The sequence below is a fragment of the Pristiophorus japonicus genome, chromosome 2 (genome assembly GCF_044704955.1).
Source record: "Pristiophorus japonicus isolate sPriJap1 chromosome 2, sPriJap1.hap1, whole genome shotgun sequence".
NCBI classification, from domain to species: Eukaryota; Metazoa; Chordata; class Chondrichthyes; family Pristiophoridae; genus Pristiophorus; species Pristiophorus japonicus.
The window spans coordinates 84,088,165-84,114,762 of record NC_091978.1 but is presented as its reverse complement, the minus strand read 5'-3'; the positions used below and the strand labels follow the sequence as shown (position 1 = coordinate 84,114,762).

General features: G+C 42.0%; 1 protein-coding gene across 3 annotated transcripts in view; it reads left to right on the top strand.

Moving 5' to 3' along the window:
- The window catches only part of kiaa1328 (KIAA1328 ortholog), a 358,800-nt gene that overhangs the window by 179,883 nt on the left and 152,319 nt on the right, over positions 1-26,598 (top strand). For all 3 annotated transcript variants that reach the window (XM_070868047.1, XM_070868053.1, XM_070868042.1), the window contains 2 exons: positions 6,353-7,041; positions 10,783-10,884. In XM_070868047.1, coding sequence (XP_070724148.1) covers positions 6,353-7,041; positions 10,783-10,884 — 791 coding nt within the window. The remainder of the gene's footprint in view (positions 1-6,352; positions 7,042-10,782; positions 10,885-26,598) is intronic.

Genomic DNA, 26,598 nt, shown 5'->3' with positions numbered 1-26,598 from the left:
CCGGGGAGCGGTGGGAGGGAAGGAGAGAGCAATACCAATACACATTTTCCTGTGCAAACCTGCAACATGGACCAAGAAACATGAAGGAGATGGAGATGTCGGCTTTCGAGCTGACTGGTAACCACAATGCAACTATCCTGTAGTGCAGATAGGGATGTAGGGCCAACGTCTTTCATCTAATATTTCAGTGGTGAGAGAACAGTTGTGACCTTGGGAGTATATTACCGAACAAATTGTGAATTGTGATAAGGAGAGATCCATAAAATGTTCAACAAAATTCTTAAGAAAATGTGGTGGAAACTCAGGTTGTACTGCTACAGATAAAACAAAACTTAACACTGAAGGATAATTTTGAATGGTAAATCAATTAGAAGAATAATGTATATTTGGTACTTAATTATATACTGGCTCTTCTGTTCCACTTCCTCTTTTTCTTGTGCACCCACCGTGTGCTGTGGGGAGGCTTAAGTAAGACCTTCTTGGTCTGTAAACCCCAATGATTGAATGTTTATGAGTAGGAAGAAAATACTTTTGTGATGTCTGATTCTGTTGGGCTGAGTCAGGGGGGGGTTATTGTGGAGGTTGGGGGAAGGATACTATGGAGGTCAGGACCAGGGCAGATATTGTGGAAGTTGGGGGGGATGGCAAAGATTATAGAGTCTGAAGTGGTGGGAACAGGGCATTGGAGCAGGAGATCTGGGGGTGTGGGGGGAGGTGACGGTGATGGTGAGGGGGGAGATCGTGAGTTGGGGTGTGGGGTGTATTTTTTCTAATGGTCTGAGGTGGTGCCTTGTCTCAGTAAAGTGCAATTTCAGACTCTTCTGTTAAATGAGGAGAATCCACATGGTGGCACATGTCTTATTTATGTAACTGGTATGGGTTCTCTATTACAATTCCTGCATTATGCTATTATTTGACTGCATATTTGGCAGAAAAAGATGCTGAGGTTTGTGAGTTCTGCTTTTTAGTGTGACCAGTGACCTGGAACCTGAGAGAATAGCTAGCATAAAAACCCCAAATTGTAACAACAGTCCTTTTATTTTTTTTCCCCTTCAGTTCTAAAGTAATAGAGTTTTACAGTAATACATTTATAATTCTCACACTTGTGTCTCTCTTCTTCAGTGTGGCTCAAGGGAGGCCACATAGATGTTTCCCCTGGCTGGGGAATCTAGAACTAGGGGTTATATTCTTAGAATAAGAGGTTGGCCATTTAGGACTGAGATGAGGGGAAATTTCTTCACTCAAAGGGTTGTTAATCTTTGGAATTGTCTTGCCAAGAGAGTTGTTTGGTCATTGAGTATATTAAAGACAGAGATCGCTAGATTTTTGGATACGAAGGGAATCGAGGGATATGGGGATTGAGTGACTAAGTGGAGTTGAGGTAGAAGTTCAGCCATGATCTTATTGAATGGCAGAGTAAGCTTGAAGGGCCGAATGGCCTACTCCTGCTCCTATTTCTTATGTACATCAGTGCTGTATGTTTGGTGCAGTTTCATAGTGGTCTTCTGACTCACTGTAGTCAAAGGGAGTAAGCTAATCAAGCAATGAAAGGATTAGACTAACTGGAGGCGCCATGATCATCCCATCCTCAACGATGGCGGAGGCCAGCACGAATGCAAAAGACGAGGCTGAAATATTTGCAACTACCTTCAACCAAAAGTGTCGATTGGATGAAACTTCTCGGCCTCCTCCTGAGGTCCCCATCATCATAACCATTTCAATTAATTCCACATGACATGAAGAATTTGCTGAGTGCACTGGACACGACAAATGCTACGGGTTCCAACAACATCCTGGCTCTAGTGCTTGAAGACTGTGCTCCAGAACTAGCTGTATCCATAGCCAAGCTTCCAGTACAGCTACAACACTGGCATCTACCTGACCATGTAGAAAAGTACTTGGCAGTATTCCCTCTAATTTTTTTGTTTGTACTGAGCAGGCCACAAACTCCTTTGAGAGTAACCTTTTTCTGTGGGCAAATTTTACAAAAACAACTTTTACTACAATAACCATTTAAAAGTATATATACAATAATGCTATATTGCCGTCCCACTATCTCAAATCACTATTTACTACATTGCCAAGTTTTGTATCATCTGCAAGCTTCCTATACCGAAGTCCAGGTCATTTATATATAACAAGTAAAGCAATGGCCTGACCCCTGGGGGATCCTACTGTATACGTCTCTCCAGTCAGACAAACATCCGTTCACCACTACTCTCTGCCTCCTGTCCCTTAGCACCAAGTTACCACCGACCCTTTAGTACCATGTGTTTCTATTTTCCGAATAAGTCTGTTATGGGATACTTCATCAAATGCCTTTTGAAAGTCTATATAAACATCATCTACCCTACCTTCATCAACTCACTCTGTTACTTCATCAAATAACTCAATCCGGTTAGTCAGACATGTTTTGTCAAATCCATGCTGGCTATCCCATATTAATCTATCTGAACCACAGGAGCAGATTTAACGTCTCATCCTAAAAACAAATAGACTGGATATTGTTGTTGGAAGGAAAACACTTGATGAAGCAAATTACTTGTTCTGGTACGTTTTCTTATTATTACACCAGACATTAGCAATAACTTTGTTTCCAACACTTGTTGGGAGGTGGTGAGAAACTAAAAGCTGGAGTTAACATGCTCTCAATGCAAACAAACCCATACAAGACTCACGTCTTTCGTACCCTCAATTATCTCTTGGGTTATACCACCACTTTTTCATTGAAGTGCACCCAAAACCACTTTCCGTTGAAGCAAAGGTGCTTGTAGAACTGCGGTCTAATTTAAGATTAAAATGTGCTTCCATCCCCCTTCCACTTTGGTATTGTTCAGCTTTAGTCAGACACTCATTTACATCAACATTTCCAGTTCAGGACCTTGGGTTACACATCCACAGCTTACCTTTGTCTGCATTACACCACATGAATTGAAACGTGAAACATAAAAAGAAAGTCTAGAGATTGGGATCTTGTATTTATTTTTAACTTTAAAATGAATATATTCTAATTCACCCCTAGTACCCAGAGGTTACCCCTTCACCTCCAGGGTCTGGAGCCATCTTTGTGTGGGACGCCGGAGCCGCTTTTGCTGTCCAGAGCGCGAGTGCCGGAATTGGCACCTGTGCACTGAAGCCTGCTTCTGCAGGCCTGAAGAACTGGGTCCTGAGAAGTGATTAAAAAGAGTGCCTGTGCGCTGGAGCCTGCTCCTGCCGGATTGTGTGAGTGCGTGGCACTGTCGAGATACCTGCACAGCTGAGGAAGAATAGTGGTACCTAGGTATGTGCTGCTCACAAACAGCACGACAAATCCAACCTGGTCAAATACCACTTTATCAACCTACTCTTGATCATCAGCAAATGATGTAAGGTGTCACCAATAACCTCTTGCAGCTTGCTTGATTGCCTTTGGTGGAATTGGAGACAAATTTCTCTCAATCTTCTCCCAAATTGTTTTTTTCAGAAGATCGCATGACCGCTTAGGGGAGGCGGGGTTGGGTGGGACTTATGCTATGCTGGACAGGACTAAGTGGTTATTTCCTGTTCTTTTTTCTATGTTCATAAGTTAGTAGCTTTCTAGGAACTAACTTGTAACAACACAAAAGATGACTTAAAAAATATATATTTAGGTTGATATGAAAATTCTGTATTTTTATACTGTCATGTTCCCCCTCCCCCCTCCATTTTCATCTTAAATGTGTATACAATCAGCAGTATCTTTAACTGTTGCATTGATGCTATTTGTTAGTTTCTTGCTTGGAGGCCTGTGAGATTGTCGACACTGGCTGAACATGTCTTACAACCTGGTAATGACTGCTCTGATTTGTAATAGTAAAAAGAGGATTTACATTGGTGCTGAGTTTTAGATTAATAAAAGAGTACTCTTGATTTTTTTTGGTGGGGTGAAAGCCATTGTATCTTGCTGGGTTCATTAGATCCTCTCTGTAACTAATACATAATGGATATGCCATAGTCATTGCTGAGATATTGGGGCCAAAATTCAGGGTCCCGACAAGGCCTGTTACCGCCAGAATGCGGCGGCCAGGCAACGGAATTCAATGGCCGCCGATTTCTGGTCGAATGGCTGCCACCAGCCAAATTCAGCTGGAAGGGGTTTCTTGCGGTCCCCACTTCTGCCGAGCGGCCGTCAGTGCACACCGCCGGGATCCCCCACTTCCGTTGAAATTCAGGCTGAAAAATCTTAATGCCCGCCGAGCAGTGCCCCCGACAGCTTTCTCTGTTGGTGCTCCTTGTTTTCTCTCCGTGAGCCCTGGCTGCACGGCAGCCGTTAAAGGAAAGGGCCCACTGTCGGCGTCGCCATTTAATTTTTTTTGCCAGCCGACTTCCGTGTCGGCCGGGCCACCAACAGGCAGCTTGGCACTCTCTCTTGGGTGCCAGGCCACTGGGCCGGCCGAAACCTTCCCTGGTGGCCCAGTGGCCGGTCCTAAATAATCGCTGCTTCTCTCCCCTTTAAGTTAAGGGGAGAGTGCGGTGACGCAGACACGCAATTACGTCATCACCGCTCCGCTGCTGATTGACAGCGGCGGAGCATTCGTCCCGCCTCCACTTCCACCCCTCAACAGCACTTACCTCTGCACTTTCACCTTCATTATGACCGACTTCCTGGCCACTTCAAACAAAAAGGACAAAGCCTAATATTGATCATGAGTCGCCCTCATCCTACCCGGCAGTGAAAACACTTTAAAAAAAAAACGGTAAGTGCGCCTGGTTTCTGGCGGGCCTGAATTTTTGCACCATTGTCTCCAATGCCATGATCTAATAAAATATCTTTCTTTATGCTGCACTGTTGCTTGTATCATTTCATTTCAGTTATTTAAAATATATTTTTTTAATCATTTTTGAGGGATCAAAGTAGAACTTGGAAATACAACTGCACATTTCCTAAGCGACATGTGTGATATATGTAAAAAAAAAGGATCTAATAGTTGTACATCTTATGGCACCAAACAAATTTATTTCTGCAGCAGTAATTGTCGCTGTTTGCCCAGCTCATAAAAACATTACCTGGGGATATCCACTTTAATATTATTTAGTAGTTTGTGGGGTAAGAGTGTTATTACAAAGTTTGATATGGAGTTCAAGAGTAAATAAGTTTGTAAGATTATTTATATTTAATGAATGTTAAGAAATGAGGACTTGGAGCAACATTGCCATTGGGAAGGGTTAAGAATGGCACAGTCGGTAAACATCAGCCTTGTGTATGTTTACCAGTGAAACAAAAATAGCTATTGGTTCATTAAATAATATAATTTCAGCCACACACTAAAATAAAATAATTTTAATTTATTAACCTACAAATGAAGAAACAAAAAAATATGTTTTCTGTTATTTATATCCTGTAAGAAATTAACCTGCAACAAATCTCAATACTTGACACTTTGATATGATGCTTGGAATTTCCATTATATTGTTCTTGTTAAGGCCTGCTGCGCCACTTCAACAAATTGATCAGACATCATGCTGACTAGTGACATGATTTGTAGCTTCGGAGACCACTTTATGCAAATGAAGTGACAAATTTACTGCTGGTTAACCCTGTTAGAGGGTATAACAGTCATGCTTGGTGTATTAATACACTGTGCCATCAAGTGGTCGGACATAAGTTTTTCACCATGGTTCACCACTTGGTGAGTTCCAGTTTTCAATTGAGCTGTCAAGAAGAGATGCTAAATAGATAAGTGTGAGACTGAATCCATACCTCTGTTAAGAGTGCCATTTACAGGAAGTTTGGAGCAGATCTTCAACTATGCTCTGTGATGATGATGATGTGGCTGGGAATAGTGTAGGAAAGGAATAACAAAACATCTTAATGTATGCATAGACAAATTAAACTTGTGGTTCAATTAATTTTATAAAAATGAAAAGGGCAGAGCAAAGTTGCCACATTGTTAGTTTTAACTCTTAGCCAATGGATTTCTACTGTGTATCCAAGTGAATTTTCAGCAGGCTAAAGAATAAATGTGAAATAATTTTAATATTTGGAAATCAGGAGTACTATGAGCAAGCAAACTATTTTAAAAATAAATGTTCTGTTAACATGAGTTTTAGGCTTCGCAATTAATGTCTTTTGATTGCCGTTCTGGTGAAAGGCCATCGACCTGACACGTTGACTCTGTTTCTCTCTCCTCAGATGCTGCCTGACCTGCTGAGTATTTCCAACATTTTCTATTTTTATCCCATTTATTAGATTGTCTCCTTAACCACCAAAATGCAACAATACTCATTTAAATACATTGGGAGTAATTTGCATAAGAAAATGCCACTCCAATAAAAGATATCACGAATGAATGTCGAAGTATTTCTGTAACCTTTATAAATGTTTTGCTTTTAGGTGTCTAGCAAGAAGAACCCTCCTCAGCTGACTTCTTCAGGCCTAGATGGCTCCTACCTAGGAATTTTGCCTACTTGTACATCAAATGCTGTTGGTAAATCTAAACATGTGCTTGTTGGTGCATCCCTAGCACCTCATCTTCAGTGTGACCTGGGCCAGTATTTTCCAAACCACAATCTTCTCAATCAAGTTCAGCATGCGGACAGTTTTCCATCCCAAAATGGTTGCGAAACAAAAACTGGTAATACAATTCAAGGAGAGCCAGTTGCAGGAAGATGTTACAATGTGAATGATCGAGTAGATGTAGGTGCTGTGCAGGCTGGTACGTTTCATGATACTTTTGATACTGATGACTGCCAACCTTCTTACTATGGGTGGGTGAGGAAAGGAGAGCCTGATGATGAAAATCATTTCACTAATGTACATAACAGGCATTTCAGACCGTTAATTGAACATAATGCCTTCTCTGGAATGTTTCATGATCCAGCAATGAATAATCAAATGGGAATAATGACGGGAGAAGTTTTGCACGAAAAGAAAATCCCTGTAGATCAAAAGCAACAGCTGCTGTGTCAGAAAATGGAGCTGGAGCTGGAGAAAGAAAGACTGCAGAGAATGCTTGCTCAGCAGGAGTCCCTGCTCCTTCTCAAGCAACAGCAGTTACACGATTCAAGGTTGGATTACAGCAGGTGAGAACTTCATTGAACCTTGAACTTTCCTAATGGAGGTAATTTGCCCTTTGAAACTAACCTTTATTCGATTGGCAACACAGTTTTAATTAAAACTGACTGTGTTGCCTATTGATTGCAATGGTTTTGAACTCCGTACCTGGTACAATTTTAATAGGTTTGAACAAAATGGATCCCATGTGGCAGCAACTTGTACGGTATTTCAGTTTTAACTGGTCTTATTTTTTGTTAAAATTTCACACCTGCATGGCATTCTGAATGTTAACACATTTAGAACAGCTGCAATTCAGTAGGGATTTTAACAACATTATAAAATAATTATCAGTAATTGACAGACAAAGCAAACTTCAAAGCCAGTTGGGTGGTAACCAAAACATTTTGCTGTAAGAATTGTGCATATTAATAGCATAATGAATGGGTAAAGTATGGCTGTAGTTAAATATTCAGATCAGGTTAATTACATATTTTATATTGGGTTGCAAATGTAATGTACAAAATACAAGATCCTATTTTTATTTTACAAATTCAAATAAAGGGTCTCATTTGTGACCTATTTTCCCAATTTCTGCCATCTTGCAAGGAACTAATTAAGTTAATAAATCAAAATTCAGTCATACACAAAAATCCTGTGGTTTAATTAATTCTATAAAAATGAAAAGTTTTCCACATTATTAGTATGCAGCGCATTTTCTTGCTGAGTCTTTAGGGTAGTCTATGCATATGTGTGTGTTTAGCTATGTGGACGTTAGAAAAAAAGAATTGAGCCAAGCTGTAGCATCTCCCACAACTAAATAGTCTGCTGTCATTCATTGTAGCAGCTCATACATGAAGAATGGCAACATGGTGAAGTTACCCAGAACACTCTTCTGATCCAGCAAAAAGGAAGAGGACAAAATAATGTAGAAATGGAATGCAAATAGTGATTGTAGCTTCTAAAATTACAATCTTACGTGTTTTGTTCCATACAATTAAATGGATGTCAAGCCACAACTGTAAAGATGAGGCGAGTATACTGACTGCAAAAGCTTCTATAGATATGTGAAGAGAAAAAGATTAGTGAAGACAAATGTCGGTCCCTTGCAGCCAGATTCAGGTGAATTTATAATGGGGAACAAAGAAATGGCAGACAGTTAAACAAATACTTTGGTTCTGTCTTCACGAAGGAAGACACAAATAACTTTCCGGAAATACTAGGGGATCGAGGGTCTAGTGAGAAGGAGGAACTGAAGGAAATCATTATTCGGCGGGAAATTGTGTTCTGGAAATTGATGGGATAGAAGGCCAATAAATTCTCGGGACCTGATAGTCTGCATCCCAGAGTACTTAAGGAAGTAGCCCTAGAAATAGTGGATGCATTGGTGATCATTTTCCAACAGTCTATCGACTCTGGATCAGTTCCTATAGACTGGAGAGTAGCTAATGTAACACCACGTTTTAAGAAAGGAGGGAGAGAGAAAACGGGTAATTATAGACCATTTAGCCTGACATCAGTAGTGGGGAAAATGTTGGAATCAATTATTAAAGATGAAATAGCAGCGCATTTGGAAACCAGTGACGGGATCGGTCCAAGTCAGCATGGATTTATGAAAGGGAAATCCTGCTTGACAAATCTTCTAGAATTTTTTGAGGATGTAACTGGTAGAATGGACAAGGGAGAACCAGTGGATGTGGTGCATTTGGACTTTCAAAAGGCTTTTGACAAGGTGCCACACAAGAGATTGGTGTACAAACTTAAAGCACATGGTGTTGGGGGTAATGTGCTGACGTGGATAGAGAACTAGTTGGCAGAGAGTCGGGATAAACGGGTCCTTTTCAGAATGTCAGGCAGTGACTAGTGGGGTGCCGCAGGGCTCAGTGCTGGGACCCCAGCTATTTACAATATACATTAATGATTTAGATGAAGGAATTGAGTGTAATATCTCCAAGTTTGCAGATGACACTAAGCTGGGTGGTGGTGTGAGCTGTGAGGAGGACGCTAAAAGGCTGCAGGGTGACTTGGACAGGTTAGGTGAGTGGGCAAATGCTTGGCAGATGCAGTATAATGTGGATAAATGTGAGGTTATTCACGTTGGTGGCAAAAACAGAAATGCAGAATATTATCTGAACGGCGGCAGATTAGGAAAAAGGGAGGTGCAACGAGATCTGAGTGTCATGGTACATCAGTCATTGAACGTTGGCATGCAAGTACAGCAGGCGGTGAAGAAGGCAAATGGTATGTTGGCCTTCATAGCTAGAGGATTTGAGTATAGGAGCAGAGAGGTCTTACTGCAGTTGTACAGGGCCTTAGTTGAGGCCTCACCTGGAATATTGTGTTCAGTTTTGGTCTCCTAATCTGAGGAAGGACGTTCTTGCTATTGAGGGAATGCAGCGAAGGTTCACCAGACTGATTCCCGCGATGGCAGGACTGACCTATGAGGAGAGACTGGATCGACTGGGCCTGTATTCACTGGAATTTAGAAGGATGAGAGGGGATCTCATAGAAACATATAAAATTCTGACGGGACTGGACAGATTAGATGTAGGAAGAATGTTCCCGATGTTGGGGAAGTCCAGAACCAGAGGACATAGTCTAAGGATAAGGGGTAAACCATTTAGGACTGTGATGAGGAGAAACTTCTTCACTCAGAGTTGTTAACCTGTGGAATTCCCTGCCGCAGAGAATTGTTGATGCCAGTTCATTGGATATATTCAAGAGGGAGTTCGATATGGCCCTTACGGCTAAAGGGATCAAGGGGTATGGAGAGAAAGCAGGAAAGGGGTACTGAGGTGAATGATCAGCCATGATCTTATTGAATGGTGGTGCAGGCTCGGAGGGCCGAATGGCCTACTCCATCTATTTTCTATGTTCCTATGTTTCTAAAAAAACTTGAAAAAAAACAATATTTGAAAGTAAATAAACCATCACAGTGTTTGAAGTTCCTCATATTTCCTCTTCATATGTACATCAGGTTAATTTATTCCCGTTTACCTCCGAACAACATTGGTTTGAATTTTTGTAATTACATTTGCACAATTAGTATTTTGAGTCAGGGACTTGGAATGTGGTACAGCTTGACAAAAAAAAAAAAAAATTTTTTCTAGTTTCCATTCACACTCTGGGTTAGAGAATACAAATACAGGTTGAACCTCCCTTATCCAGCACCCTCGGGACCTGGCCTGTGGTGTATGAGGGATTTTGCCGGATGAGGGGAGGTTACCGGCCCGAGGGGAGGGGGGAGGAAGGTCGGCGGGCCCCGAGGTGTTGACTGATCGAGCGGGCCCCGAGGTGTTGAGGGGGTTTCTGCTACTGTTGATCACTTTCTTTCTAGTAAGTGTATTGATTTTCTGTTTAGGTGAATGATTTAATTAAATCATAAAGGAAAGGTATAACCGTTGTGCCTAAAAAGCGAATAGGAAACCTGGGCGGGGGGGGGGGGGGGGGGGTCGGAGTTCTGCGCATGCGCCACCCGGTGGCCAGGAATGGTGCCGGACGAGGGGTGGTGCTGGATAAGGGAGTCCCGGATAAGAGAGGTTCAATCTGTATATATAAAGGTTATGACATCAATGTTAAGAAATTTTCAATCTGTTTTACATAAGAACATAAGAATTAGGAACAGGAGTCGGCCATCTAGCCCCTCGAGCCTGCTCCGCCATTCAACAAGGTCATGGCTGATCTGGCCATGGATTCAGCTCCACTTACCCGCCCGCTCCCCATAACCCTTAATTTCCTTATTGGTTAAAAATCTATCTATCTGTTCATAGGTTTAAGTATCATCTGTCTGAAGCTGAAGACATGACCTACGGCGAGGGTCTGACAAACAAAACAAGAATATCTGTACCAAATTCAGCTCGGCTCACTGAAAGGTCAGATGATGCATTTTAATTTTTTGCCATTCATTGCATTGTTTATAACCATATTTCGACGCACCTTTGTTTCGTACATTTTTAATAGCATTTTGATTCAACCTCCTGTACTTTATAACTAGAGCTCCCTCTCTAAGATTCTGTTGAACTTAAAAACGTTTTAGATGCTCTTTAGTTAGAACTGCTGCTTAGGTTTCATAAGTTGCCTTCTACAGTGAAAATTCTGCATTGCTGTATTTTGTTTTTACCTTCAATTGGAAAATGTAATTTATAAAGTTCCCCATTTTTTAAATTAGCATTCTGTTCCCGAGATGAAATGTTCTGAAGACACTTGTGAATTGCTTTTCCAGTTCTGTTAACAACTTGCATTTATATAGCGCCTTTAAAGTAGTAAAATGCCCCAAGGTGCTTAAATGTCAAAAATGTCTTCACATATTGGATGTTTTTTTTCACATATTATAACACACTCAAAGGAAAATAATTTTAATTGAGTTGATGAATTACCTGAGATTATAGATTACTGTTCAGAGACTTGCCTGCAGTAAGAAATATCAGTCCAAACAAATTGATTTGAAAATTGTGAAATAATTCCAAAAGCAAAAATACTAGATGCAGGGTTAAGAATAAGTATTTTTGGAAGAAAAAAAGCGATTAGGCAAACAAGTCTGGCACTCATTGCAAGATCAGCACCACTTAGCCAACTTCTCACCCATTCCACTCAATGCTTCTCTCTCCAGAAAGTCATCTGATTGTTTTTAGCACTTGTTCAGTTGTCTTCTCTGGTAACTTATTCCACAGATTTAATATGCTTTGCTTCAAAAAGTTCTACTCGACCTCCCTTCTTACTCCCAACTTCTGAGTTTTTACATTTGTCCTCTGGCACTTGAATCCTTCTAATTGGCTTTAATCAGTTTTGTCAATCCCCTTGAGCTATCCTATTTTCAAAAGAAAATGAGCCAATCTTCTTAACCTTTTCTTCTAACTTCAAATTTCTCATTCCCAGAATAATTTTTATTGCTAGTTTCTATGCCCTTACAAGCACAGTAATATTCTTCCAATGATTTCAGAATTACATACAATATTTCAAATCTATTCTGACCAATGTCTTATACAGCAGCAATACAGTCTCTTGTGATTTGAATGCTATCCCTCTGCTAATGTAACTCAGCACCTGATTTTCCGGGTGGCTGCCACTCGACATTGGGTTGACGGTTTCATAAATTTATCACCTATAAGCCTTACATTTTTCTTGTAATCAGCATGTAATACACTGTTCCATTTAATGCATACTTTCTCTTTTGCTTCTTTGCTCGCATAGCAATTATTTTACACTTATCCACCTTGAATGAACATAACATAAGAACTAAGGGCAGGAAAAGGTCATACATCCCCTCGAGCCTGCTCCGCCTTTCAATAAGATCACGGCTGATCTTCGACAAGTCCACTGTCCCGCCCGATTCCCATATTCCGTGATTCCCTAGAGTTCAAAAATCTATCTGATTCAGCCTTGAATATATTCAACAACTCGACATCCACAGCCCTTTGGGCAGAGAATTCTGAAGATTGTCAACCCTCTGTGAAGAAACTCCTCCATCTCAGTCTTAAATGGCCGACCCCTTATCCTGAGACTATGTCCCCTACTTCTGGACTCTCCAGCCAGGAGAAACAACCTCTCAGCATCTGTCCTGTCAATCTCCCTCAGAATCTTGTATGTTTCAATGAGATTACCTCTCATTCTTCGAAACTCCAGAGAGTATAGGCCCAATCTACTCAATCTCTCCTCATAGGATAACCCTTTTATCCCAGGAATCAGTTTACTGAACCTCTGTTGCATGTCTCTAAAGCAAGTATGTACTTCCTCAGATAAGGAGACCAAAAGTGTGCACAGTACTCCAGATCTGGTCTCACCAAAGCCCTGTACAATTGTAGTAAGACTTCATTACTCTTGTACCCTAAGCCCTTGCAATAAAGGCCAACATGCCTTTGCCTTCCTAATTGCTTGCTGTACCTGCATGCTAACATTTTGTGTTTCCTGTATGTGAATACATAAATCTCTGAGAACACCAACATTTAATAGTTTCTCACCATTTAAAAAAATATTCAGTTTTTCTATTCTTCCGACCAAAGTGAATAATCCCACATTATACTCCGGCTGCCACCTTATTTCCCGCTCACTTAACCTGTCTATATTCCTTTGGAGGCTCTCTGTGTCCTCCCATAGTTACATTCCCACCTAGCTTTGTTTCGTCAACAGACTTGGATACATTGCACTCAGTCCCTTCATCTAAGTAATTAATATGGATTGTAAATAGCTGAGGCCCAAGCATTGATTCTTGCGGCGCTCCATTAGTTACAGCCTGCCAGCCGGAATAGGACCTGTTTACCCCTACTCTGTTTTCTGTCTGTTTATCAATCCTCTATCCATGCTAATATATTACCCCAACCCCATATCTTACATAGCAACCTTTTATGTGGTACCTTATCGAATGCCTTTTGGAAATACAAATATACTACATCCACTGGTTCCCCTTTATCTACTTGCTAGTTACATCCTTAAAAAAAACTCTAATAGATTTGTCAAACACCATTTCCCTTTCAAAAAAACATGTTGGCTCTGCCTAATCATATTAAGATTTTCTAAGTGCCCAGTTACCACTTTCTTATTAATGTATCCAGCATTTTCCCGATATTGCTGTCAGGCTAACTGGCCTGTAGTCCCCTGTTTTCTTTCTCTCTCCTTGAATAGCGGTGTTATATTTAAGACCTTCCAATCCATTGGGACCGTTCCAGAATCTAGGGAATTTTGGAAGATCACAACCAATGCATCCACTATCTCTGCAGCCACCTCTTTTAGAACCCTAGGATGTAGGCCGTCAGGTCATGAGGATTTGTCAACTTTTAGTCCCATTAGTTTCTTAAGTACTTGTTATCTACTGACCTTATTTACTTTGAGTTCCTCATTCTTAGTAGCCCCTTTGTTTCCCACTATATATGGTATCCTTTTTGTATCTTCTACTGTTTATTTAGAGTTTCTGCCTTTTCCTTATTGCGCATTATAATTTCTCCTGCCAGTCTCTAAGGGATCAACGCTTACTTTTGCTGCTCTCTTCCTTTTTACATACTTGCAGAAGCTCTTAAAATCTGTTTTTATATTTCTTGCTAGTTTACTGTCATATTGTATTTTCTCCCTTTAAAATTTTTTTTAGTCAACCTTTGCTGTTTTCTAAAGCTCTCCCGATACTCAGGCTTACTACTATTCTACACATTATAAGCCTCTTCTTTTAGTCTAATACTCTCCTTAACTTCTTTAGTTAGCCACGAATGGATCACTTTTCTCGTGCAGTTTTTTATTTAGAATCATAGAATGGTTATAGCACAGCAGGAGGCCATTCAGCCCGTTGAGCCCGTGCCGGTTCTCTGCAAGAGCACTTCAGCTAGTCCCACTCCCCCGCCCTTTCCCTGTAGCCCTGCAACTTTTCTTCCTTCGGGTACTTATCCAATTCTCTTTTGAAAGTCATGATTGAGTGTGTTGGACTGCTTTCTTGTTCTTTTTAATTTTGTTGCTTTAAATGTCAGATTACACAGTCTTTATTGAAATCTCATACTGTCCACAACCAGTATGAGTGCACAAGTCTTTTCATACTACATAAAACCAGTATGAGAGCTGCTGAGACACACACTCCCCGATTCCAGTGTGAGCTACTAAACAGTGTTCCCTTACATTTGTTATATTAATTTTCCTCTTTGATCACTACTTTCCATGCATACTATCAATAAATCATGGTACATCAAAGGTGCACACAAATGCCAACAGAATAAAAACGTAAACTAAACAACCGGGCACTCAACTATTCTAATTGCTTTATTGCCACAATAAAACCTTCCCCTCCCTAAACAGAGTTACCAAGTTGACACGTTCAGGTATGGCTGATGGACTCTTACACATCCGACTATTATCTTTCCCCTGAAGACATCCTTTCCCCAAAATCCTCCTAAACAATTTACAACCCGTGCTCAGCAGAAAAGCTATTTGAACTTTTAACCCAGCATGTGCTGGTCTCTCAGACTGCGCAGAAAGTTTTGCAAGGAATTCGGGTAATACGGACTTTTCGGCCCACAGAGTCTGCTTCCACCATCCTTTCAGGCAGTGCATCCCAGATCTTAAGCACTCGCAGCCTAAAGAAGTTTTTCTTTATGTTGCCTTTGGTTCTTTTGCCAATCACCTTAAATCTGTGTCCTCTAATTCTTGACCCTTCTGCCAATGGGAGCAATTTCTCTCCATCTACTCTGTCCAGACCCCTCATGATTTTGAACACCTCTGTCAAATCTCCTCTCAACCTTTCCTGCACCAAAGAGAACAGCCCCAGCTTACATAAGAACATAAGAAATAGGATCAGGAGTAGGCCATTTGACCTCTCGAGCCTGCTCTGCCATTCAATAAGATCATGGCTGATCTGATCATGGACTCAGCTCCACTTCCCTGCCCGTTCCCCATAACCCTTTACTCCCTTATCGCTCAAAAATTTGTCTATCCCTGCCTTAAATATATTGACCCAGCCTCCACAGTTTTCTGGGGCAGAGAATTCCATAGATTTACAACCCTCTTGGAAGAAATTTCTCCTCATCTCAGTTTTAAGTGGGCAGCCCCTTATTCTAAGACCATGTCCCCTAGTTTTAGTTTCCCCTATGAGTGGAAATATCCTCTATGCATCCACCTTGTCGAGCCCCCTCATTATCTTATAAATTTCAATAAGATCACCTCTCATTCTTTTGAACTCCAGTGAGTATAGGCCCAATCTATTCAACCTATCTTCATAAGTCAACCCCCTGGGGAGGTACCATCAGATTGGAAAGCAGCTAATGTAACGCCTCTGTTTAAAAAAAGGGGGCAGACAAAAGGCAGGTAACTATAGGCCGGTTAGTTTAACATCTGTAGTGAGGAAAATGCTTGAAGCTATCATTAAGGAAGAAATAGCGGGACATCTAGATAGGAATAGTGCAATCAAGCAGACGCAACATGGATTCATGAAGGGGAAATCATGTTTAAATAATTTACTGGAATTCTTTGAGGATATAACGAGCATGGTGGATAGAGGTGTACCGATGGATGTAGTGTATTTAGATTTCCAAAAGGCATTCGATAAGGTGCCACACAAAAGGTTACTGCAGAAGATAAAGGTACGCGGAGTCAGAGGAAATGTATTAGCATGGATAGAGAATTGGCTGGCTAACAGAAAGCAGAGAGTCGGGATAAATGGGTCCTTTTCGGGTTGGAAATCGGTGGTTAGTGGTGTGCCACAGGGATCGGTGTTGGGACCACAACTGTTTACAATATACATAGATGACCTGGAAAAGGGGACAGAGTGTAGTGTAACAAAATTTGCAGATGAGACAAAGATTAGTGGGAAAGCGGGTTGTGTAGAGGACACAGAGAGGCTGCAAAGAGATTTGGAGATTTGGATAGGTTAAGCGAATGGGCTAAGGTTTGGCAGATGGAATACAATGTCGGAAAATGTGAGGTCATCCACCTTGGGGGAAAAAAAAACAGTAAAAGGGAATATTATTTGAATGGGGAGAAATTACAACATGCTGCGGTGCAGAGGGACCTGGGGGTCATTGTGCATGAATCCCAAAAAGTTAGTTTGCAGGTCCAGCAGGTAATCAGGAAGGCGAATGGAATGTTGGCCTTCATTGCGAGAGGGATGGAATACAAAAGCAGGGAGGTCCTGCTGCAACTGTACAGGGTATTGGTGAGGCCGCACCTGGAGTACTGCGTGCAGTTTTGGTCACCTTACTTAAGAAAGGATATACTAGCTTTGGAGGGGGTACAGAGACGATTTACTAGGCTGATTCCGGAGATGAGGGGGTTACCTTATGATGATAGATTGAGTAGACTGGGTCTTTACTCGTTGGAGTTCAGAAGGATGAGGGGTAATCTTATAGAAACATTTAAAATAATGAAAGGGATAGCCAAGATAGAGGCAGAGAGGTTGTTTCCACTGGTCGGGGAGACTAGAACTAGGGGGCACAGCCTCAAAATACGGGAGAGACAATTTCAAACCGAGTTGAGAAGGAATTTCTTCTCCCAGAGGGTTGTGAATCTGTGGAATTCTCTGCCCAGAGAAGCAGTTGAGGCTAGCTCATTGAATGTATTCAAATCACAGATAGATAGATTTTTAACCAATAAGGGAATTAAGGGTTATGGGGAGCGGGCGGGTAAGTGGAGCTGAGTCCACAGCCAGATCAACCATGATCTTGTTGAGTCGCGGAGCAGGCTCGAGGGGCTAGATGGCCTACTTCTGTTCCTAATTCTTATGTTCTATGTTCTTATGTTCTTATGTTCATCTCCAGAATGAACCTAGTGAACCTTCTCTGAACAGCCTCCAACGCAAGTATATCCTTCCTGAAATATGGGGACCAAAACTGTACGCATTACTCTAGGTGTAACCTCACCGGTACCCTGTACAGTTGGAGCAGGACTTCTCTGCTTTTATACTTCTATTCCCCCTTGCAATAAAGGCCAACATTCCATTTGCCTTCCTGATTACTTGCTGTACCTGCATACTAACTTTTTGTGTTTCACACACAAGGACCCCCAGGTCTCTCTGTACTGGAGCACTTTGCAATTTTTCTCCATTTAAATTATAATTTGCTTTTCTATTATTTCTGCCAAAGTGGATAATCTCACATTTTCCCACAGTATACTCCATCTGCTTCTCTAGTCTATCCACGTAACTGAAGTCCCTCATTCCTGGAACCACTTTTGTAAATCTCTTCTGTACCCTCTCTTAAAGCTTTCACATTCCTTCCTAAGCTACGGTTCCCTGAATTGGACACAATACTCCAGTTGAGGCCGAAGCAGTGTTTTCTAAAGGTTCATCATAACTTCTGTGCTATTGTACTCTCTGCCTCTATTTATGAAGCCGAGGAACCTGCATGCTTTTTTTTAACCGCTTTCTAAATTGCCCTGTCATCTTCAATGATTTGTGCACACATACCCCCAGGTTTCTCTGTTCATGCACCCCTTTAGAATTGGACCCTTTAGTTTATATTGCCTCTCCTCGTTCTTCCTACCAAAATGTATCACTTTGCACTTTTCTGCATTAAATTTCATCTGCCACGTGTACGTCTATTTCACCAACCTGTCTGTCTTCTTGAAATCTATCACTTTCCTCCTCGCTGTTCACTATACTTCCAAGTTTTGTATCTACAAATTTTGAAATTGTGCCAGAACACCCAAGTCCAAGAAAAGCTGTGGTCCGAGTACTGATCCTTGAGGAACACCACTGTGTACCTTCCTCCAGTCCAAATAAAATCGTTCACCACCATTCCACCATTCTGTGTTTCCTGTCACTTAGCCAATTTCGTATCCATGCTGCCATTGTCCCTTTTATTCTATGGGCTTCAACTTTGCTGGCAAGCCTATTATGTGGCACTTTATCCAAGCGCTTTTTGGAAGTCCATGTACACCACATCAACCACATTTCCCTCATCAAAAAACGCCATCAAGTTAATTAAACACGATTTGCCTTTAACAAATCCATGCTGGCTTTCCTTTAATTACTCCATACTCGTCCAAGTGACTGTTAATGTTTTCCTTGATTCTAAAAACTTCCCCACTACTGAGGTTAAACTGACTGGCCTACAGTTGCTGGGTTTATCCTTACACCCTTTTTTGAACAAGTGTGTAACATTGGCAATTCTCCAGTCCTCTGGCACCACTCTTGTATCTAAGGAGGATTGGAAGATTATGGCCAGTACCTCCATGATTTCCACCTTAACTTCCCTAAGTTTCCTAGGATGCATCCCATCTAGTCCTGGTGACTTATCAACTTTAAGTACAGCTAGTTTTTCTAGTACCTCCTCTTTATCAATTTTTATCCCATCTAGTATCTTCACTGCCTCCTCTTTCACTATGACTTTGGCATCATCATCTTCCTAGTTAAAGATAGATGCAAAGTACTCATTTAGTACCTCAGCCAAGCCCTCTGCCTCCATGCGTTGGTCTCCTTTTTGGTCCCTAACCGGCCCCACCCTCTTCTTACTACCATTTTACTATTTATATGCCTACCGAAGACTTTGGAATTCCTTTTTATGTTAGCTGACAATCTATTCTCATAATCTATCTTTGCCCCTCTTATTTTCTTTTCCACTTCCACTCTGTATTTTATATTCTGCTTGATTCTCACTTGTATTCTCAACCCGCTTTGTCTGCTTCATCTTACTTTCTATCTCTTTCACCATCCAGGGAGCTCTGCCTTTGGTTGCCCTACCTTTCCCCCTCGTGAGAATGTACCTCGACTGTACCTGAACCATCTGCTCTTTAAAGGCAGCCCATTGTTCAATTACAGTTTTGCCTGTCGATCTTTGATTCCAATTTACCCGGGCCAGATCAGTTCTCAACCCACTGAAATTGGCCTTCCTCTAATTATTTTTATTCTGGATTGCTCCCTGTCCTTTTCCATAGCTTATCTAAACCTTGTGATACTATGATCAGTGTTCCCTAAATGTTCCCCTACTGACACTTGCTCCACTTGACCCACCCCAGAACCAGATCCAATAATGCCTCCATCCTCGTTGGACCGGAAACGTACCGATCAAGAAAGTTCTCCTGAAAACGTTTCAGAAATTCATCCTCCTCTTTGCCCTTTACACTATAGCTATCCCAGTTTATATTAGGCTGGTTGAAGTCCCCAATTATCATTACTTTATGGGCCGTAAATTGCGGCCTCTCTGAGTGCACCTGAAGAGACCTTGCAAGTTCTGGTTCTCGGCACTCGATCTGTCAAAATGTCTTTTGACAAAGCGCACACATCTCCGGGAGAAGGACATTCGCATGCAGAGATTTCAGCTATTTGCCCAACTTCTGCTCAGCGAATGTCCTTCAAACTCTTACTCGTGGTAAAAGCAGGCATATCATAGAATCATAGAAATTTGCAGTATGGAAGGAGGCCATTTGGGCCCATCGTGTCTGACCCGGCCGACCAAAAGCTATCCAGCCTAATCACACTTTCCAGCTCTTGGTCCGTAGCCCTGTAGGTTACGGCACTTCAAGTGCACATCCAAGTATCTTTTAAATGTGGTGAGGCTTTCTGCCTCAATCACCCTTTCAGGCAGTGAGTTCCAGACCCCCACCACCCTCTGGGTGAAGAAATTTTACTTCAATTACTTTAAATCTATGCCCCCTGGTTTTTGACCCCTCTGCCAAGGGAAACGGGTCCTTCCTATCCACTCTATCCATGCCCCACATAAATTGATACACCTCAATCAGGTCTCCTCCTCTGTTGCAAAGAAAACAGACCCAGCATCTCCAATCTTTCCTCATAGCCAATATTCTCCAGTCAAGGCAACATTCTTGTAAATCTCCTCTGTACCTTTTCCAGTGCAATCACATCTTTCCTGTAATGCGGTGACCAAAACTGCACACAGTACTCCAGCTGTGGCCTAACCAGTGTTTTATACAGTTCAAACATTACGTCCTTGCTCTTGTATTCCATGCCTCGACTTATAAAGGCAAGTAATTACTCGGTTTCTCCCTTTTTAAACAAAGGTACAACATTAGCAGTCCTGCAGTCCTCTGGCACCAGAGAGGATGGGAAAATGATGGTCAGAGCCTCTGCTATTTCCTCTTGTGCTTCTCTTAACAGCCTGGGATACATTTCATCCGGGCCTGGGGATTTATCCCCTTTCAAAGCTGCTAAGCCTCTTAATACTTCCTCTCTCTCTATATTTATCTTATCTAATATTTCACACTCCTCCTCCCTCATTGCAAAGTCTGTATCGCCCCTCTCTTTTGTGAAAATGGATGCAAAGTATTCATTAAGAATCCTAACCATGTCTTCCGCCTCCACACACACATTTCCTTTATGGTCTCTAATAGGCCCCACTTTTTCTCTAGTTATCCTCTTGCTCTTACTGTATTTATAAAACATCTTTGGGTTTCCCCTTTCATGCTCTTTGTTTTCCTGATATCTTTTTTAATTGCACCCCTGCACTTCTTATACTCCCCTAAAGTTTCTGCAGTATAGCCTACTTTTACCAGCATAATAGTTATAAAACATAGAAAAATTACATTTTATCACTAATTTTTATATTAAAAACCCTGTCCATTAAGATAAGTTTATTTTTAACCCTGTTAAAACATATTTTTAAAAAAAAATTTAATTTTTTTTTTCTAAAACACTAATAACTTTAAAAACAATTTCAATTGATTTGAAATATATGAGGTGCTTTTTTATTTATTGTGTTGTGTTTTTGGGGGTGTTCTCATTGATAGTAATGGGAGCTCGTACAAACTGAACTCCCATTATCAATGAGAATACTCCATGTTCATTTGTGGTTCAGGCCCACGTGATCCGCCCATAAGCTGGACTGCACGTCTGGGCCTTGGACCGCAAGTATATGTTCCTCCAGGACCACCAGGTACTTTTGGAGAAACATTTTCGGCGTCCGCCCGCAGGAAGTCTCCGACCGCAATTTTCGGGCCAATAGTTCTTGCACCTCTCTGTAATTTCCCTGCAAATGTGCTCCTCTATATCGTTCCCACTAGTTGGTGACCTATAAAATATACCTAGTAATGTAATGGCACCTCTATTATTTCTTAACTCTAGCCATATAGATTCCGTCCTTGACCCCTCCAGGACATCCTCTCTCTCTGGCACTGTAACATTCTCCTTAACCGATACTGCCAACCCACCTCCTTTCTTTCCTCCCCTATCCTTCCTGACACTTTATATCCAGGAATATTAAATACCCAATCCTGCCGTTTTTGAGCTAGGTCTCCTTTATTGCCACAACATCATATTCCCATGTGGCTACCTGCGCCTGCAGCTCACCAACCTTATTTACCATGTTACATGTGTTTGCATATATGCACTGTAAACCTATCTTAGACTTTTTTCTATTCTCTCTTAGTCTGACCCCACCTAAGACCTTACTATTTCTTACTCGTGCTATCTGTCTCTCCCAATCATAAGAGCATAAGAAATAGGAGCAGGAGTAGTCCATACATCCCCTCAAGCCTGCACTGCCATTTAATACGATCATGGCTGATCTGATCATGGACTCAGCTCCTCTTCGCTGTCCGCTCCCCATAACCCCTTATTCCCTTATCGGTTAAGAAACTGTTTATCTATGATTTAAATTTATTCAATGACCCAGCTTCCACAGCTCTCTGAGGCAGCGAATTCCAGAGATTTACAACCCTCTGAGCGAAGAAATTCCTCCTCATCTCAGTTTTAAATGGGTGGCCCCTTATTCTAAGATTATGCCCCCTGGTTCTAGTCTCCCCTATCAGTAGAAACATCCTCTCTGCATCCACCTTGTCAAGACCCCTCATAATCTTATACGTTTCGATAAGATCATCTCTCATTCTTCTGAATTCGAAGGTGTAGAGGCCCAAGCTACACAACCTTTTCTCATAAGTCAATCTTTTGTGCATCATGTTTTTCCTTTCTAATGATACATCCTGGTGCCCATCTCCCTGCCAAATTTGTTTAAACCCTCCCCAACAGCACTAGCAACCCCCCCCCCTCCCCGGCCCTCTGTTGAGGTACAACTCATCATGCCTTTGTTACCTCTAGACATGACTCCTCCAACTCACTCCTGGCTGGCCTCCCACATTCTACACTGCAATACATTGTTAACGGTTCTCTCTCCTCAGGTATTGTTCCCCTCTCCTTCAAATCTACTGTCATCACCCCTCTCCTCAAAAAAATAACCCTTGACCCCACTTTGCTTGCTAGCTATCACCCCATCTCCAACCTCCCTTTTCTGTCCAAAATACTTGAATGCATTGTCGCCTCCCAAATCCGTGACCATTTTTCCCTGAATTCAGTGCTTGAATCCCTTCAATCTGGTTTTTGCCTGAGCCACAGTACCAAAACGACTCTCATCAAAGTCACAAATGAATCCTTTGTGACTGTGACAAAGGTAACCTATCCCTCCTCGTCTTTCTAGACCTGTCTGCAGCCTTTGACATAGTTGATTACTCCATCCTCCTCCAATGCCTTTCTACTATCGTCCAGCTCAGTGGGACTGCACTCACCTGGTTCCATTCTTAGCTATCTAATTGTAGCCAGAAAATCTCCTGCAATGGCTTCTCTTCCCACTCCAGCATCGTTACCTCTGGTGGCCCCCAAGGATCTATCCTTGGCCTCCTCCTATTTCTCATCTATATGCTGCACCTTGGCAATATTATCCGAAAACACGGAGTCAATTTCCACATGTACGCTGACGACACCCAACTCCACCTCTCCACCACTTCTCTCGGCCCCAGCTTGGTATCTATATGTTCAGATTGCTTGTCCAACATCCAGTACTGGATGAGCAGAAATTTTCTCCGATTAAATATTGGGAAGACCAAAGCCATTATTTTTGGTCCACGCCACAAACTGCATTCCCTAACCACTGACTCCATCTCTCTTCCTAGCATCAATCTAAGGGTGAGCAAGACTGTTCACAACATAGGTGTCATATCTGACCCTGAGGTGAGTTTCCAGCCACGTATCTACGGCATAACTAAAACCGCCTTTTTCCACCTCCACAACATTGCCCGCCTCCGCCCCTGCCTCAGCTCTTCTGCTGCTGAAACCCTCATTCGTGCCTTTATTACCTCTAGACTTGACTACTCCAACTTAATCCTGGCTGGCCTCCCACATTCTACACTACGTAAACTTGAGGTCATCCAAAACTCAGGAGCCTGTGTCCAAACTCCCGATCACCCATCACCCCTGTGCTTTCTGACCCACATTGGCTCCCGGTTAAACAACACCTCGATTTCAAAATTCTCATCCTTGTTTAGAAATCACACCTTGGCCTTGCCCCTCCCTATCTCTGTAACCTTTTTCAGCCTCATAACCCCACAAGGTGTTTGCGCTCCTCAAATTCTGCCCTCTTGAACATTCCTCATTCAACTGCTCAACCATCGGTGGTCGTGCCTTCAGCTGTTTGGGCCCTAAGCTCTGGAACTCCCTCCCTGAAACTTTCAACCTCTCTTTCCTCCTTTTAAGATGCTCCTTAAAACCTACCTCTTTAACCAAGCTTTTGGTCATCTGCCTTAATTTCTTCTTTTGTGGCTCAGTGTTAAATTTATCTGTTTTATCTTGGAACACAGCTGTGAAGCGCCTTGGTTCCGTAACGTATTGTTCTAGGAAACTGTCTCAAATGCATTCCATGAACTCGTCCTCCAGACTACCTTTGCCAATTTGATTTGCCCGCTCCTCTGACTCCAACCATTTGTGCATCTTCCTCCACCCCTTATCCCCAGCATTGGTGGCTATAATTTCAGCCACCTAGGTCCACGCTCGACAATTCCCTACCTAAACCTCTTCTTCAAATTGTGTTGGGGAAATTGATGGGATTGAAGGCCGATAAATCCCCAGGGCCTGATGGACTGCATCCCAGAGTACTTAAGGAGGTGGCCTTGGAAATAGCGGATGCATTGACAGTCATTTTCCAACATTCCATAGACTCTGGATCAGTTCCTATGGAGTGGAGGGTAGCCAATGTAACCCCACTTTTTAAAAAAGGAGGGAGAGAGAAAGCAGGGAATTATAGACCGGTCAGCCTGACATCGGTAGTGGGTAAAATGATGGAATCAATTATTAAGGATGTCATAGCAGCGCATTTGGAAAGAGGTGACATGATAGGTCCAAGTCAGCATGGATTTGTGAAAGGGAAATCATGCTTGACAAATCTTCTGGAATTTTTTGAGGATGTTTCCAGTAGAGTGGACAAGGGAGAACCAGTTGATATGGTATATTTGGACTTTCAGAAGGCTTTCGACAAGGTCCCACACAAGAGATTAATGTGCAAAGTTAAAGCACATGGGATTGGGGGTAGTGTGCTGACATGGATTGAGAACTGGTTGTCAGACAGGAAGCAAAGAGTAGGAGTAAATGGGTACTTTTCAGAATGGCAGGCAGTGACTAGTGGGGTACCGCAAGGTTCTGTGCTGGGGCCCCAGCTGTTTACACTGTACATTAATGATTTAGACGAGGGGATTAAATGTAGTATCTCCAAATTTGCGGATGACACTAAGTTGGGTGGCAGTGTGAGCTGCGAGGAGGATGCTATGAGGCTGCAGAGCGACTTGGATAGGTTAGGTGAGTGGGCAAATGCATGGCAGATGAAGTATAATGTGGATAACTATGAGGTTATCCACTTTGGTGGTAAAAACAGAGAGACAGACTATTATCTGAATGGTGACAGATTAGGAAAAGGGGAGGTGCAACGAGACCTGGGTGTTATGGTACATCAGTCATTGAAGGTTGGCATGCAGGTACAGCAGGCGGTTAAGAAAGCAAATGGCATGTTGGCCTTCATAGCGAGGGGATTTGAGTACAGGGGCAGGGAGGTGTTGCTACAGTTGTACAGGGCCTTGGTGAGGCCACACCTGGGGTATTGTGTACAGTTTTGGTCTCCTAACCTGAGGAAGGACATTCTTGCTATTGAGGGAGTGCAACGAAGGTTCACCAGGCTGATTCCCGGGATGGCGAGACTGACATATCAAGAAAGACTGGATCAACTGGGCTTGTATTCACTGGAGTTCAGAAGAATGAGAGGGGACCTCATAGAAACGTTTAAAATTCTGATGGGTTTAGATGCAGGAAGAATGTTCCCAATGTTGGGGAAGTCCAGAACCAGGGGTCACAGTCTAAGGATAAGGGGTAAGCTATTTAGGACCGAGATGAGGAGAAACTTCTTCACCCAGAGAGTGGTGAATTCTCTACCACAGAAAGTTGTTGAGGCCAATTCACTAAATATATTCAAAAAGGAGTTAGATGAAGTCCTTACTACTAGGGGGATCAAGGGGTATGGCGAGAAAGCAGGAATGGGGTACTGAAGTTGCATGTTCAGCCATGAACTCATTGAATGGCGGTGCAGGCTAGAAGGGCCGAATGGCCTACTCCTGCACCTATTTTCTATGTTTCAAGATCCTCCTTAAAACCCATCTCTTTGAGCTTGACAATCATCACAGCTTAATGTGATTTAGTGATTCAAAAATGTAGATACAGAGAAATGATTTCCTCTGGTGGGGTATCCTGAACAAGAGGACATAATCTTAAAATTAGAGATAGGCCATTTGGAAGTGAAATCTGGAAGCACTTTTTCACACAGTGGAAGTCTGGCACTCTTTCCTTCCCTGCCAAAAAGACTGTGGATGCTGGGTCAATTAAAATTTTCAAGACGGAGATAGATAGATTTTTGTTTGATAAGGGTATCGAGGGCTATGGCCGAAGACATGTAAATGGAGCTGAGGTGCAGATCAACCATGAATAATTGAATGGTGGAACAGGCTCAAGGGGCTGAATGGCCTATTTCTGTTCTTATTTCTGTCTGTTCCTAATATCTCTTTCTTTGCCTTGGTATCCATTTTTTTGATTGTGCCTTTGTGAAGCATTTGAAACATTTTTATACATTAATGGCATTATTTAAATGAAAATTATTATTGTTATCTCTCAACACTTGGCTCAATTGCCTGAAAAATATGAATGTTGCATTTTTTCTCAGCGGGTCAGAATTAACTATAGCTGGCGAATGAACGGCACTTGCCGTTGCCCATTTAATTGGACCTGTGTGAACATGATAACTGTGTATCTCCTTAACCAATTAGATTGAAGTATTGTTAATGAACAGCGCAGAATCTAAACCAGGATGTGTAAGTTGGAATAGTGAATTCAATATCAAATCAGGTACAGAAAGCAAAATAAA